Source organism: Anguilla anguilla, chromosome 16 (assembly GCF_013347855.1).
Source record: "Anguilla anguilla isolate fAngAng1 chromosome 16, fAngAng1.pri, whole genome shotgun sequence".
NCBI classification, from domain to species: domain Eukaryota; kingdom Metazoa; phylum Chordata; class Actinopteri; order Anguilliformes; family Anguillidae; genus Anguilla; species Anguilla anguilla.
Window position 1 is genome coordinate 13,183,763 of NC_049216.1, and position 13,398 is coordinate 13,197,160.

Sequence of the window (13,398 nt, forward strand, 5' to 3'; positions counted from 1 at the left end):
CTGTAAAAATGCTGTCCTCACCGTCCAACATTTTTGCAAAGTCTTTTTAAGGAGTTCCAAGCAGACTTACATTAAAGCATAGACTCCTCTCGCCCTTTGGAGCTGGAAGCAGCAATAACAGAGACTCTGTGAAAAGGTGGGAATGGTGGGGGGAATTAGGATAAGGCCTCGGGTTTCCTGGTGATCACTGTCCCTGTTTCAGGAGGTTAGTTCTGCTGTTCTGCCATCACTGTTTCCTTGGTATCTTGCTTATGGACTGCAGCCCTCATCTGCCTTGGTGGCACAGAAACCACCTGGCAGTGTGACTGAAGGTCGATACTCCCGCTATACCCCCCAACAAATGAAAGAGATAGTCTGCGACTTGGAGGCCTTGTGAGTGGAGCATGTCCTAGCTTTGGTTTGGAGACAGACACTGATACTGCAGATCACGTTGCGTTTGGCTGTCCTGGGTGCTGGTTTCCAAGGGAGCACCTCCTCCCCTACTGCGCGGAGCTGTGCTTTCATCCTGCATCCGGTGAGAAAGTATTCTGGGATGTGTCTCAGGCGCAGTATAAACAAGTGGGGGACAGCTGTGGAGTGGAGTCCTAGCACAGCAGCCTGCAGCCCTGTGCTGCTGGTCTGTTACTCAGCCCCGTGCTGCCGATAGGGCCCGGGCCTCTGGAATGGCCTTTGATCTGCTCAGGTGGTCCATGGCGATTAGCCAGCGGAGGATAGCAAGGGTGAGCCAGGCTATCTGGACCCGTCTCTGTGCTCTTCATACACACTGTCCAAATGAACCCCTATTAATGCCATGCGCTTCTCTCTCTTCTCCCCCCTTTCTTTTGTTTTTTCCCCCTGTCCTGCTTTCCATCTCATCTCCCTCTCTCGTCCTCTCTTCATTTCTCACCCCCTGTGCCCCCAGGGATTCGGGCGAGTCAGAGGACGCAGCTAGCCTTGGCTCCTCCCAGCTCTTGTTATCCATGGAGATTGGCTCCGCCCCCACGGAGACCCGCAGCCGACCCGGCTCTAAAAGCACTTTAGAGGAGAGTGCCTACGAGGACATCCTGGGTAAGCACAGCGATGTTTATGAGGACATTTTGGGTAAGCGTGGGGAGAGGAATAATGCTGTACAGCACACATAATGTGGGTTGGAATCCTAATTATGTGGATTCAGTGCAAATCCTGGGTTTAGACCCAAATGCTGTATGCTCAACCCAAGTATTATGGGTTTAGATCCTGGCTGATGAACCTCCTTAGTACGGCAGCATTGTTGCAGCATCCATAATGCTGATAACATCAGTCACCCTGCAAGAGGAAGTGAACTGTAAGGGACTCTCACTTAGTGAGTGGTGTGTTGGGAAATCTGAAATGTCTGACATGTGGGTCATGGGCGTGGCTTAATGTTCACAACCTAATGGTTGCCAACATAAATAACACACCTTGATTCTTTGGGATTTGCTGTTTCTTTGCCTGTGTGTTGGCACACAGCTGAATAGTAATATTTTGCTTGGAAACATTGATTTCTATCTGACTTTTTTCTGCTGAAATGTATGGAAAGTAGAGGAGTTTTTTCTCAATGCTATATCCATGTAGATCTGAAAGCCAGAAGCCACGCGTGGGTTGTATGAGACTGTCCTCCCTCTGTTCTGAGGAATTTGACAGTCATGGTTTTTGATTTGTGCTGTGTTTTTCATCCAGATTAACTGACCTAAATAACATAAGGTTTTTTGAAGCAAGATTTTTACCCAACAAATATTTGAATTTACAATTCTGTCCCTTTGGGGAAAGAATTTCACCCTATGGAAACTGCTCAGTTAAATATGTCCCCCTGTTTGATTCTTTATGAATTAATGTGTTTTAAATCAATTAACCTTAACATTACAAATCTTTTATGTCATGCTAACAACATGTGTTTTATTGTGGCTAATATGACTGTGATTTGATGAGAGTTCACAAAGCCTTTTGTTTGCTAGCAGTCTGCGGTAAATCAATGTGAATTCTTACATACCATGTTGTGTTGGATCACACAGATTTATAAACACCAAAGAAAAGAACCCATTGCTGTTGAGATTTATGAGGCTATAAGGAACGGGGCAGCGGACAGGATGTGTATTTGTTGTGCTCAACTCCTAAAAGATGAAAGTGCCCCTGCACTTTGAACTCGCAGATAAATTGAGTGCGACTCCACTTCCTGCTCTGGAGATGCAGGAGCGAGGCTTTGGGAAACGGCTGACCTTCTGCGCAGGCTTGTTGGGCCCTGCTGATTTCGGAGACGGGTAAAGCTGCGTGTCGTACTCACAGAGCAGTGTGTTTTTTTCTCTGGGGGGTGACCCAGGGGCTGGCACACTGGGTAACCGTTAAACAGGCTGGATTCCTTTTTCTGAGCACCTGGCACAGGCACTGACTCCCGCAGCCCTGCATGGCTCTGATGCAAGTCTGTCTGGCCTCAGGGCCGAGCGTCAGCGGCGCTGGGGCTGGGGCGGTGCGGAGGAGAGCCGCCGTCTGAAGCCGGAGACAGAAACGCGCTGTTTCGGAGGGAACGCTGGTTTGCTGAGGCCAGGTTTTCAGGCTGGAGGTTCCGCCATCGCTGCCCTAGGGTTAGGGGAGGAGGTGACCGCAGACTGAGCAGCATGAAACATGGAATGCTCAGGAGCACTGCTGAACTTCCATCGTGTGCGGTCCAGCCGGGTGTCCTTGTCGACCACCACGTGCGCGGTCATATGCGTGTTGGTGACTGCTGGCTCTGGGCAGTGCATGCAGATGCAGCCACAGGAAGCTGTGTGACTTCCTTGTGCTCATCCAAACAAAGTACCCTTTGTGTTTACGCAGCACCTCCAGTGATTACAGTTAGGCCTGATGCAGAGCAAACATGGGACTGTTTGATCTCTACAAACACATCACATAATGTCTATGGTACTGGTTAAATTCTGCATTCAAAATATTTTAGCTGTTTCTTGGCATCACTGTTTTTGAAGTGTCATTGCGGTTTTTCGTTTTTTTTAGTTCTGTAGTGGGACAATTTTGGGCTGCTTATATCTCCAAACTGAAAAATGAACAAGCTTTCTGAACAAATTTCCCATTGTGCCTGGCTGTAGAGTGAGAGAAATTGTGCTTTATTCCAGCGTTTCTCTAATGCGTCAGCTTACAGCTCAGACATGCTGGAATCAGCGACATCTCTCTAAATGATTCAGCTCAAATCAGCTCAGAGAGCAAGAGAGAGTTTGTGTTGTGTTTGTACCCAGTCCTACAGACAGAGTCCATAAGCTGTTATGAGTGGTTTCGACAGGCATTGTCATGCTTATTTAGTCTTATGAAGCGCATAATTTGCCATGAGCATTTATGGAGGGTAATAACAGGCCATGTGTAGTGCTTATGGAATGAGAGGAGTGCATGAAAACATAAGAATATGTAGTGATGAGAACAGACCATTCAGCTCCTCTATATTCATCCTTTACCTAGCAGACACACAGCGGAGGGTCTCCACTGCCTTTTCACCAGGGGGTGGTTCCTTCATCCTTTAAGGAGGCATCAAAAAAGGTCCCCTGGGCTGAACCGGCTGACTGTGCTGATGGTGAAAGACGGCAGTGCGCTCCATGAAAGGGCTGTAGGGATCACATGCTTCACCCAGATTGTCCCGGCTGCTAAACCTCTGAAACGCTGAATACTTCAGAGCAATCGTTCGGGCTTTCTTCTGAGACGCTGTGTGCTGTCGTCATGCAGTGCTCAGTACGGTTTTATCACAAGCCGCTCCTTCACAAACTGATTTGCTACATGGTGTCAGGCTCCATTTGGCTCTGGCTATGTCTGTAGAAACATTGCTGCTGACATTATGACCAGCCTGCTCTGCAGCACATGCCTATGTGTGAGGTCAAGGGAGACCCATGTGTCTGCATTTAAACAAGCCTACTTTAACACGGGCGAGAGTGAGGTTTGGTGTTGGGGCTGAAGTCATCATGGTTAAGCATTGAGCGGTCCTCGTGTTTGTGCTGTGGCTGGTCCTTGTGTTTGCTTTGTGATCGGTTTTCGCGTTTGTGCTGTGATTGCTTCTCATGTTTGTGTTGTGATTGGTTCCTGTATTTGTGCTATGATTGATTTGTAGTGCATGTGCTGTGATTAGTCAACACTCCCCTCTGTGATTGTTGGTGTGTGGGGGACCCGATCAATACCCTATACCACGTAGGGTTCAACTGTCTGCTTTCCAGTAGTAATAATGTATGGCGCAGTGCCTCCAGAACTGTAGTAAGGCATCCACACACACGGTCACTAGTTCTCTCTCAGTTAGAGCATGAAAAAGTGGAAGGAAAGTTCTGGGTTGTTTACTTATGAGGTTACATTACCTGTCAGTGTGAGGATGTGAATTATGGGAAGACTCTTTGAAGTTATTATTATCTGGCAGAGCAGTTAGATTCAGGCAGGCTGGGCTTTATGATCTCATACGGAGATTACAGGATAAGACCTGCCCTGCACATCATATTCAATTGACGTGTAGCTCAGTTGATTTGCACAAATTGCTTTGAATGTACATCCCAGGAAAATAATGAGAGAACCAAACACAAGTATGCCAGATATCCACTGTTTCTGGAGATACAGGTTTTTTGCTGTCATATTTACATGATAATGGCAGTGTAGTCTCTAACAGAGTAAATGAACAGAGGTCTCAGCATGATGTCATTAAAAATGTTGGTGTGCGCTAATCAAAGAGACCATGGATTTTTCATTGGCTAACTGCTCAGAAGCCCAGTTGCCTCTTTTTTTTTGTGTGGTTCCCAGCCACTGACTACCACGTGAGGGGGAAACAATGGAAGAGTCTTTAAGGTTCCAGAATTTTGGCAGTAAAGAGCTCTAAATTCCGTCTGCTGCTTTGTGACTGTGGCACGACATTGAACTCAGACAAGCACAGCATGGCTTTTTATAAAGAATGTGTGACTGGAGCAACAGCCTTAAGAGGAGGGAAAACACTATAAAATGTTGGACTCTAGTGTGTCATGATTTTAAATCACAGAAGGATTTGGCGCTGGGAAACATGCATTAGTTTTTTTCCCTTTAAAGACATCCTTCTATATGTAATTAATATAACACCCTTAAATACACATCCTCAGTAGTGTAACAAAAGTGTTTTCTCATGCTGGTTATTTTCGTAATTGAATCTATGTGGTAACTGGAATCACAGTCATTAGAGATGCAGGTTTGGGTGAAGCCTGTACTCCTGCTCATGTGTGCTCTCCACTCATTGTAGCGACACTTTGTGTCATTACGGTAATCCTGATCATATTATTATGTCAATGCTTTTATGTTGTTACCGAAATGCTGAAGTTATGCTGATAGTCAGCTGTGAGGAGCAGACCCCCGAACACCCCCCCCTCCCCACAGTCTGCGAGTTCTGGCAGTGACTCACCCATACTCAGTAGAAACAATACATCAGACGATCGGAGGCAGCCAAGAGTCTGTTTCAGTCTCCAAATTCCCTACCTCCCTGCATGACTCACCTTCTGTAAACTCAGTCCCCTTCACATCAAGGAGGCTCCACTCTCTCTTTCACTCTACCCCTGTACACACACGCCCTCACATGCATACACAACACACAGACACACAGGAGCATGCACACCACACATACACACATACACGCACAAGCGAGCACACACACACACCCTCACATGCATACACTACAACACACAGACGCATACACGACAACACAGACGCATACACACCACACACACACACACACACACAATATTTAACATGATTTTTCCCTACTTTTAATACAGCTACCTTACAGCTGGTGTTTTCTTGAATTTTAACCAGACTGAAATTTCCCCCTCCCCCTCCACAGAGTCTCAGAAAGAGAACCCGTATGAGGATGTAAACCTGAAGGGCGGGGCAGGGGGACGAAAGGCCCGCCTGTTATTTGAGAGCTCCCAGGAGGAGTCCAACAGGATGTGGCCCCCCCAGGACAGGAAGTTTGGTACACCTGCCCAGGTAATACATCACCTTTATCGGAACAGCCAGGTGTTTTCCTTCGGTAAAGCGAGCCGGGGTCTTACCCTCCAGCATTTAGCTACACAGCATTTTAAACCTACACAGAGCCAGAGTCTTCAGAGCCACACAAACCAAGGAGTCAAGCCAAGATTAGTCTCACAGCAAATGAGGAAGATTTAGTTCATAAATGAGTGTCGACAGGAAGTGATGTTTCAGGACTGTGTGATGTGCCAGCCCAGTTCTCCTGGTGGACCCAGCTGGCATAGTGGGAGCCTTAAAGTGGCAGCAGCTTGTTTTGGGCATGTGTAACAGAGAATTGCTGTTGTGGGTTTAAAGAGAGTCTTTGACAGTAGGATCAACAGTGGGGAATTGGTACAGTGTTAAGTGTGTCTGTGATGACCTTGGTGTACCCCATGTGGTTTTCACGCAATGCGGTGTTTGTTTGCTTTCATGAACGTGCCTTCTTTTATTCCCCTCAGCTGACATCTAAGCCCAGCAGCCAATCCCTGCGCCTCCCTGGTGCTGCAGACAGGAAGTGCCACCGCACGGCCCGTCTGACCAAGCGGCACAGCCACGACGACATGCTGCTAATGCCCGCCTCTCACCGCCTGCTGAGCGACAGCCTTAGCACCACCAGCGACTCACTGGCCTCCTACTCACACCGGAGGGTGCCCAAGGTACGGCTCGGCACAGTATGGTACGGCACGGCACAGCACAGTATGGTACTGCATGACACAGTATGGTACGACACAGTACTGCTCATTGCTGTTTCAGGCCCCTCTCTCAGATGGGGGATGGGTTGGCATGGGGCGCTGCATGGTGTCAAACCGCAGTACCCAACATGCAGCACATATAAAATCATTTGCCTGTAATTACGAGCAGTATGTGGGCTAGGAAAGCCAAGGCATAATTTAATTTTTGTGAGGCTTTAACCCTGTGCTCCCGTGGAAAAACACATAAACACTGTGCTTCCCGTTGCTGTTTCCAGCTGGTGCAGAGAATTAACTCCATCTACTGCACCAAACGTGGGAAGAAGAGACTGAAGAAGCTGTCTCTGTCCAACATCGACACAGCCTCTCTGAGAGGTAATGCTCTTCCTGCTTAGACCTCCATTTACATTCACACTCTCACACACGCGTACATACACACACACACACACACACGCTCACTCACACGCATACACACACACACACGCACACACGCACGCACACACACACACGCTCTCTCTCACACACACACACACACACACGCACACACAGACACATACATGTACCATGCTGAGACAGGACTGCAGGTTTGCCCTGATGTCTGCTGGTGAGCTGATCTGTCTCTCGTTTGTTTGCAGATGACAACAGCGAGAGTGAGAGCGACTCGGATGACAGGTTCAAAGGTGAGAGGTCGATGCACGCCGCTGAAAGCAGTCCCCAGGAGCAGGGCGGAGAGTTTGGGTCTAGTGCAGAGCTATGCAGAGCGCAAACAAGCGTGCAAGCCCTGTGATTTCCCAGCAGGCTCTGTGTCGGGAAAGAGGCCTTTAAGCAGAGCAGACGCTCCTCAGGCTTGTGCTGGATCAGACCCATAAACACAGAGCTCTGCATGCCAGCACAAAACCTGTATTTCATTAGAAGGGCATTAGGGAGCATAGGAGGGATTGGGACAATACAGTTTGGCTGCATATCTCCATCAGTGACCTCCAGTGTGCTTCTATATGAATTGTGTGTTTTTAAACAAGCACACACACACACAGGTTGACACTGTGGATTGGTTTTAATCACTGTGGAAACAGGCTTACCTGGTTTCTGTTTCTATACTCTTCTAATCCAGCCATGGAAAGCTGCACATTTTCCTTGTAGTTTCACTGATGCAGAATCACAGTATTTCCGACATTTTTTTTAACATTCATGAAATGCTAGCTAATAAAATGCTGGTGAGCCATATTATCAGAAACAGGAAGAAGTGTGGTGTGAATAGAACATGTGGTGGATTACAATGCATATAAGGAAGACCCCAAAACAAAGTGAGAGTGAAATCTAAACAGTCTTGCACTGGCACAGCTAATGGTCATCAGAAACCGAATGAGTTCCGGCGGTACAGACGAGAAGCTGCAGTCGCACATGCGCATGTGAGCGGTAATGTAAGGGCTCTCGTCCCTGCAGCACACACACAGCGGCTGCAGAAGCTGCAGTAGCACATGCGCATGTGAACAGGCCTGAAAGGGCTCTCTGCCCCTGCAGCACACACGCAGCGGCTGCGGAAGCTGCAGTCGCACATGCGCATGTGAGCGGTAATGTAAGGGCTCTCTGTCCCTGCAGCACACACGCAGCGGCTGCAGAAGCTGCAGACGATGTTGCAGTGCGCCCCGAGCTACCGCACTCTGGAGCTGCAGCTGCTGGAGTGGCAGGAGCGAGAGCTCTTCCAGTACTTTGTGGTGGTGTCCCTGAAGAAGAAGCCCAGCAAGAGCTCCTACACCCCAGAGGTCACTTACCAGTTCCCCAAGGTAATGCACTAACTGCCAAAATCATCAAAATGCCAAAACCAGATCGGGTCAGATGTGCCAGAATAAAAATGTATACTCAGCTTCTTTAACTGGTCAATTAAGGGTTGAGTAAAGAAAGACAACACACCGTGCAACTCACCAGGACATGAGGACCCCAGTACACCCTGTGGTTCTCCAGGACCAGGGTTGGGGACCCCTATGCTTGATAGCTATGGGCCAGAGAGGGCCAGGCTAGTCCCTTCAGTGTTGGTTCTGTGTCATCTTCTTCAGTCTAGATATTGATAGTGTCTGTCTGCAGCCACTGTTGTGGAGACATTTACGAGTCTGGCAGAACAAACCAGATGTAAATCCTGTGTGCAATTAAGGTCATTGCTTAAATGTCAACAGGAGTTTATTGATCCTTTCTGAAGTTCTGAAGAATCCTGGTGTCTGCATGAGATTGCTGGGGTTATATATTGTCTGTGATTGTGTTTATTCGTTTAGTTAATGTTAGTGAGTGCTGGCTTATATTTGGTCTGATGGGTTAGAGCCATTAATTGTCAGTGTGTGCAGTTTACAGGAAGCCCTGGAAATGAATGAGGACTGTCAGCCAGTGCAGAGGTCTCTCTCTGTGTCTGTAAAATGCTGTTTGTCTAAGAGCTGTCCTCCTCCTCCTCCTCTTCCTCCCAGCTCGAGAGGCCCACAAAGCAGATGAGGGAGGCTGAGCAGCGGCTCAAGGCCATCCCCCAGTTCTGCTTCCCCGATGCCAAGGACTGGAGCCCAGTGTCTGAGTACAGCAGGTAGGGTCCTACTGTATCATAACCGCCACCGAGTTACACCAGGCGCTGGTGGTTAGGTGGTTAGAGCTATTGCCTGATGAAGATTTCTCTCCTTATCACCTGCAGTATTGTACATGACTGCGTTGTAAATGAATAGTTAGAGAACTGGGCTTGGAACTCAGAGGTTTGATTACCAGGTGGGACACTGCCGTTCCATTCCTGAGCAGAATTGCTGAACCCGAAGAGCTGGATAAGTGCCTAAATGTGAATGCTGTGGACCCTGTGTGTTTGACTGCAGTGAGACTTTCTCCTTCATGTTGACTGGAGAGGATGGGAGCAGGTGCTTTGGATACTGCAGAAGGCTGCTGGTAAGCACTCACATTCCTCCCTACCACCAAACTACCATCCTCTTGTGAACTGCTTGTTTCAGCCAGTTACGTTGTGTTATTATTTTTATTTTTTCATACATCCAGCTGTATAAATGGATGCAATGTAAATGCTATGTAAAAAGTTGTGTAAGTCTTTCTGGATAAAAGTGTTTGCTAAATGCCTGTAATGTAATGCAATGGTTATGAATGGTTGTTGTTTTAATGACAGTCAGTCCACCACAGAGTCTATTTAGTAATATTTTCCTTCGTGGCCCTGAGGGGGAGGGGCTGTATCACCTTCCATTTAATGAGGCTTTCTCAGAAGAATGGTGAGAAAGAAAGTCTGAAATGTCTGGACTTGTTACAATGAAACACAGCCCACTGATAAAGTTTCACTCTTACCCTCTTCTGCACTACCCCTGTTTCCTGTTAAGTCCTGTCCGATGACTTGTCCCATCTGCAGGCAGTGTATTGGTATGAGTAGATCAGCCATGCTGTGTAATTGCTAGCAATTGTGCTGTACCTCTGCTTGGCCCAGCATTCTGGGGTACATTTGTCCATTTAGCCCCACCCTCTGCCTGCTGGACTTCCTGAGGCTGGCAGCAATGAAGCACTCCTCTGCACTGTGATTAGAACCAAATCCCTCATACTCCATTTAACCACCCCACTTAGAGAGCACAGGGAGCTATGAACCTTACATGGACCAAAGAAGTGGCATTTCTCCCGTGTGTGTGTGTGTGTGTGTGTGTGTGTGTGTGTGTGTGTGTGTGTTTGTGTGTGTGTGTGCACGTGTGTGTGTGTGTGTCTGTCTAAAACCCACATTCAAGGATTTTGTTTGGCTTCAGTAAGAAGCTGGTCAGTGGTGTTTTAGCGATGAGATTAGCACACCTGTGTTGGCTTTGGAATAATGTTTCCTCTCAAATGAAAGGCACTTAGCCCTGATTGGCACTTCTGTAAGATTATCTCCCAGACTTCAGTCATCGTCTATGCAAATTAAAAACACGCACACGGCTGCAGCTTTCCCTGCATCAAGGTCTGGTCGGGCCGTTCCCAGCACTCACGTGACTCTCTCTCTCCCCCCCAGCCCTGCGGGAAGGGGCCCCGCCTCCCAGAGGTCTACTGTGTGATCAGCCGGCTGGGCTGTTTCCACCTGTTCTCCAAGGTAAGCTCACACTCTGGCGCTACCTGCAAATGAAGTGGGCTGAGCTGCTGACTGTGAGCGCAGTGGTGAGGCCTGTCTCGCTGCCACGCCCCCAGCGCTGAGGGCACATGCAGCACTCCTGCACCAGCTCTTTTCAGCTCCAGCCCTCCTCAGTCTTTCTGCGTTTCCCCTCATGCAGCCCTTTCCCCAGCACTGCTCACATGACAGGCAGGCTTTGGCATCTCTTTGTCCTTAAATCCGACTTTTTGATCATATTAAGAGAGGGCAGAGTTCCTTAACAACAGTACATTTTATATAGCAAGCCTAACTGTGAAATTGACCTGGTGCAGGGGCCATGTAGATGAGAATTTAAATTTTATTTTCCACAGAAAAGAAGCATTTCATTCTAACTGAAGTGAAAAGAGGTATAACTACTGCACTGTGAAAAGGGCATCTGTTCCGTAACATATTACTGTTAATTGTAATCTCAGAGCAATGGAGCTGCAGCACCATGCTAAACCCACTCTAGTACAGTGAGACAGTACCTACTGTAGGACTGCGCTCTAGTACAGTGAGACAGTGCCTACTGTAGGACTGCACTCTAGTACAGTGAGACAGTGCCTACTGTAGGACTGCGCTCTAGTACAGTGAGACAGTACCTACTGTAGGACTGCGCTCTAGTACAGTGAGACAGTGCCTACTGTAGGACTGCACTCTAGTACAGTGAGACAGTGCCTACTGTAGGACTGCGCTCTAGTACAGTGAGACAGTACCTATTGTAGGACTGCGCTCTAGTACAGTGAGACAGTACCTACTGTAGGACTGCGCTCTAGTACAGTGAGACAGTACCTACTGTAGGACTGCGCTCTAGTACAGTGAGACAGTACCTACTGTAGGACTGCGCTCTAGTACAGTGAGACAGTACCTACTGTAGGACTGCGCTCTAGTACAGTGAGACAGTGCCTACTGTAGGACTGCGCTCTAGTACAGTGAGACAGTGCCTACTGTAGGACTGCGCTCTAGTACAGTGAGACAGTACCTACTGTAGGACTGCGCTCTAGTACAGTGAGACAGTACCTACTGTAGGACTGCGCTCTAGTACAGTGAGACAGTACCTACTGTAGGACTGCACTCTAGTACAGTGAGACAGTGCCTACTGTAGGACTGCGCTCTAGTACAGTGAGACAGTACCTACTGTAGGACTGCGCTCTAGTACAGTGAGACAGTGCCTACTGTAGGACTGCGCTCTAGTACAGTGAGACAGTGCCTACTGTAGGACTGCGCTCTAGTACAGTGAGACAGTACCTACTGTAGGACTGCACTCTAGTACAGTGAGACAGTGCCTACTGTAGGACTGCGCTCTAGTACAGTGAGACAGTGCCTACTGTAGGACTGCGCTCTAGTACAGTGAGACAGTACCTACTGTAGGACTGCGCTCTAGTACAGTGAGACAGTACCTACTGTAGGACTGCGCTCTAGTACAGTGAGACAGTGCCTACTGTAGGACTGCGCTCTAGTACAGTGAGACAGTACCTACTGTAGGACTGCACTCTAGTACAGTGAGACAGTGCCTACTGTAGGACTGCGCTCTAGTACAGTGAGACAGTACCTACTGTAGACCACTGACTCTGAATGCCTCCCACAGTCATGAAACCACTGTTATGCCCTGGTTTTTGGCTGTAACAACAGCCAAGTTTAAAACCGTTAAGGTCTTTCTGCACCAAGATGAGATCAGAGGGCTGTTTTAGTTTGGAAGGAGTGATAGAGCTGGCAATGGGAAATGGGGGTGTCACATGACCCTTTGATGTTAGTATCCAGCCAGTGGAGTCCTTCCATCAGAACCAGCCCTAAAACAGATGCCCTGGCAAAATCAGGGCTCATCGTGTGCCATTTTCCAGAAGGACCTAACAGACGGCCATGGAAAGATGTTAACACTCAGAAAGAAAAAAGCGGCAGTTTCCAGACAGTGGCGTGTTAACTGAGTTGGGCCTGACTAGGGTGTTATCTGGAACTTATCAATCATTACTGACATGGCCAGAATTATGAGCTTAGGCTCTGAGATGAGGGGTTGGGGGCAGGTTTGGGGTTGGAGGTGGCGACTAGGGGGCTGCTGTTCTACTGTATGAATGGGCCACATGGTCTGGTATGTCAGCAGTGCTGACTATTGCCAACAGCCTCACAGGGCGATGCATGAGTGGCTCTAGCATCACAAAGGGCAGAGAGGAATCATCACTCGATAGCCACACATAAAGTGTTTTCCTCCAAATTGAGCCTGACCTGCAAACTGCAGTGGGATACAAAGCAGCACTTTGGGCTTTGGAGGAGTGCTAGTCTGTGCCCTACTCAATTGATAGGGGAGGCTGTAGCAAATTATATATGATTTACAGTATCAAATTGGGAAAGGGGGGGATTTAAAATGGGAAATGGGGAGCAGCTTTTGGGTTTGGGCTAGAGAAGGGGGATTTGGGACAAGTTTGGGTCATCCGGGCACAATGATGATGGCCCTGTGTCCCACCGGCAGATTTTGGATGAGGTGGAGAGGCGCAGAGGCATTTCGGCTGCCCTGGTATACCCCTTCATGAGGAGCCTGATGGAGTCACCCTTTCCTGCCCCAGGAAAGACCATCAAAGTGAAGACCTTCCTGCCTGGAGCAGGGAATGAGGTGAGCTCAGAGAATACTCT

The 13,398-nt window shown here is 48.3% G+C and overlaps 1 protein-coding gene across 3 annotated transcripts in view; it reads left to right on the top strand.

Moving 5' to 3' along the window:
- Positions 1-13,398, top strand: part of LOC118215038 (DENN domain-containing protein 2B-like) — a 59,671-nt gene that overhangs the window by 31,258 nt on the left and 15,015 nt on the right. For 2 of the 3 annotated variants that reach the window (XM_035395411.1, XM_035395410.1), the window contains exons 4-13: positions 902-1,047; positions 5,810-5,955; positions 6,435-6,632; positions 6,944-7,040; positions 7,301-7,345; positions 8,265-8,449; positions 9,119-9,228; positions 9,506-9,575; positions 10,660-10,737; positions 13,238-13,378. In XM_035395411.1, coding sequence (XP_035251302.1) covers positions 902-1,047; positions 5,810-5,955; positions 6,435-6,632; positions 6,944-7,040; positions 7,301-7,345; positions 8,265-8,449; positions 9,119-9,228; positions 9,506-9,575; positions 10,660-10,737; positions 13,238-13,378 — 1,216 coding nt within the window. Of the gene's footprint in view, positions 1-901; positions 1,048-5,809; positions 5,956-6,434; positions 6,633-6,943; positions 7,041-7,300; positions 7,346-8,186; positions 8,202-8,264; positions 8,450-9,118; positions 9,229-9,505; positions 9,576-10,659; positions 10,738-13,237; positions 13,379-13,398 lie in introns of all 3 variants that reach the window. The other variant, XM_035395412.1, reaches the window with a different exon arrangement.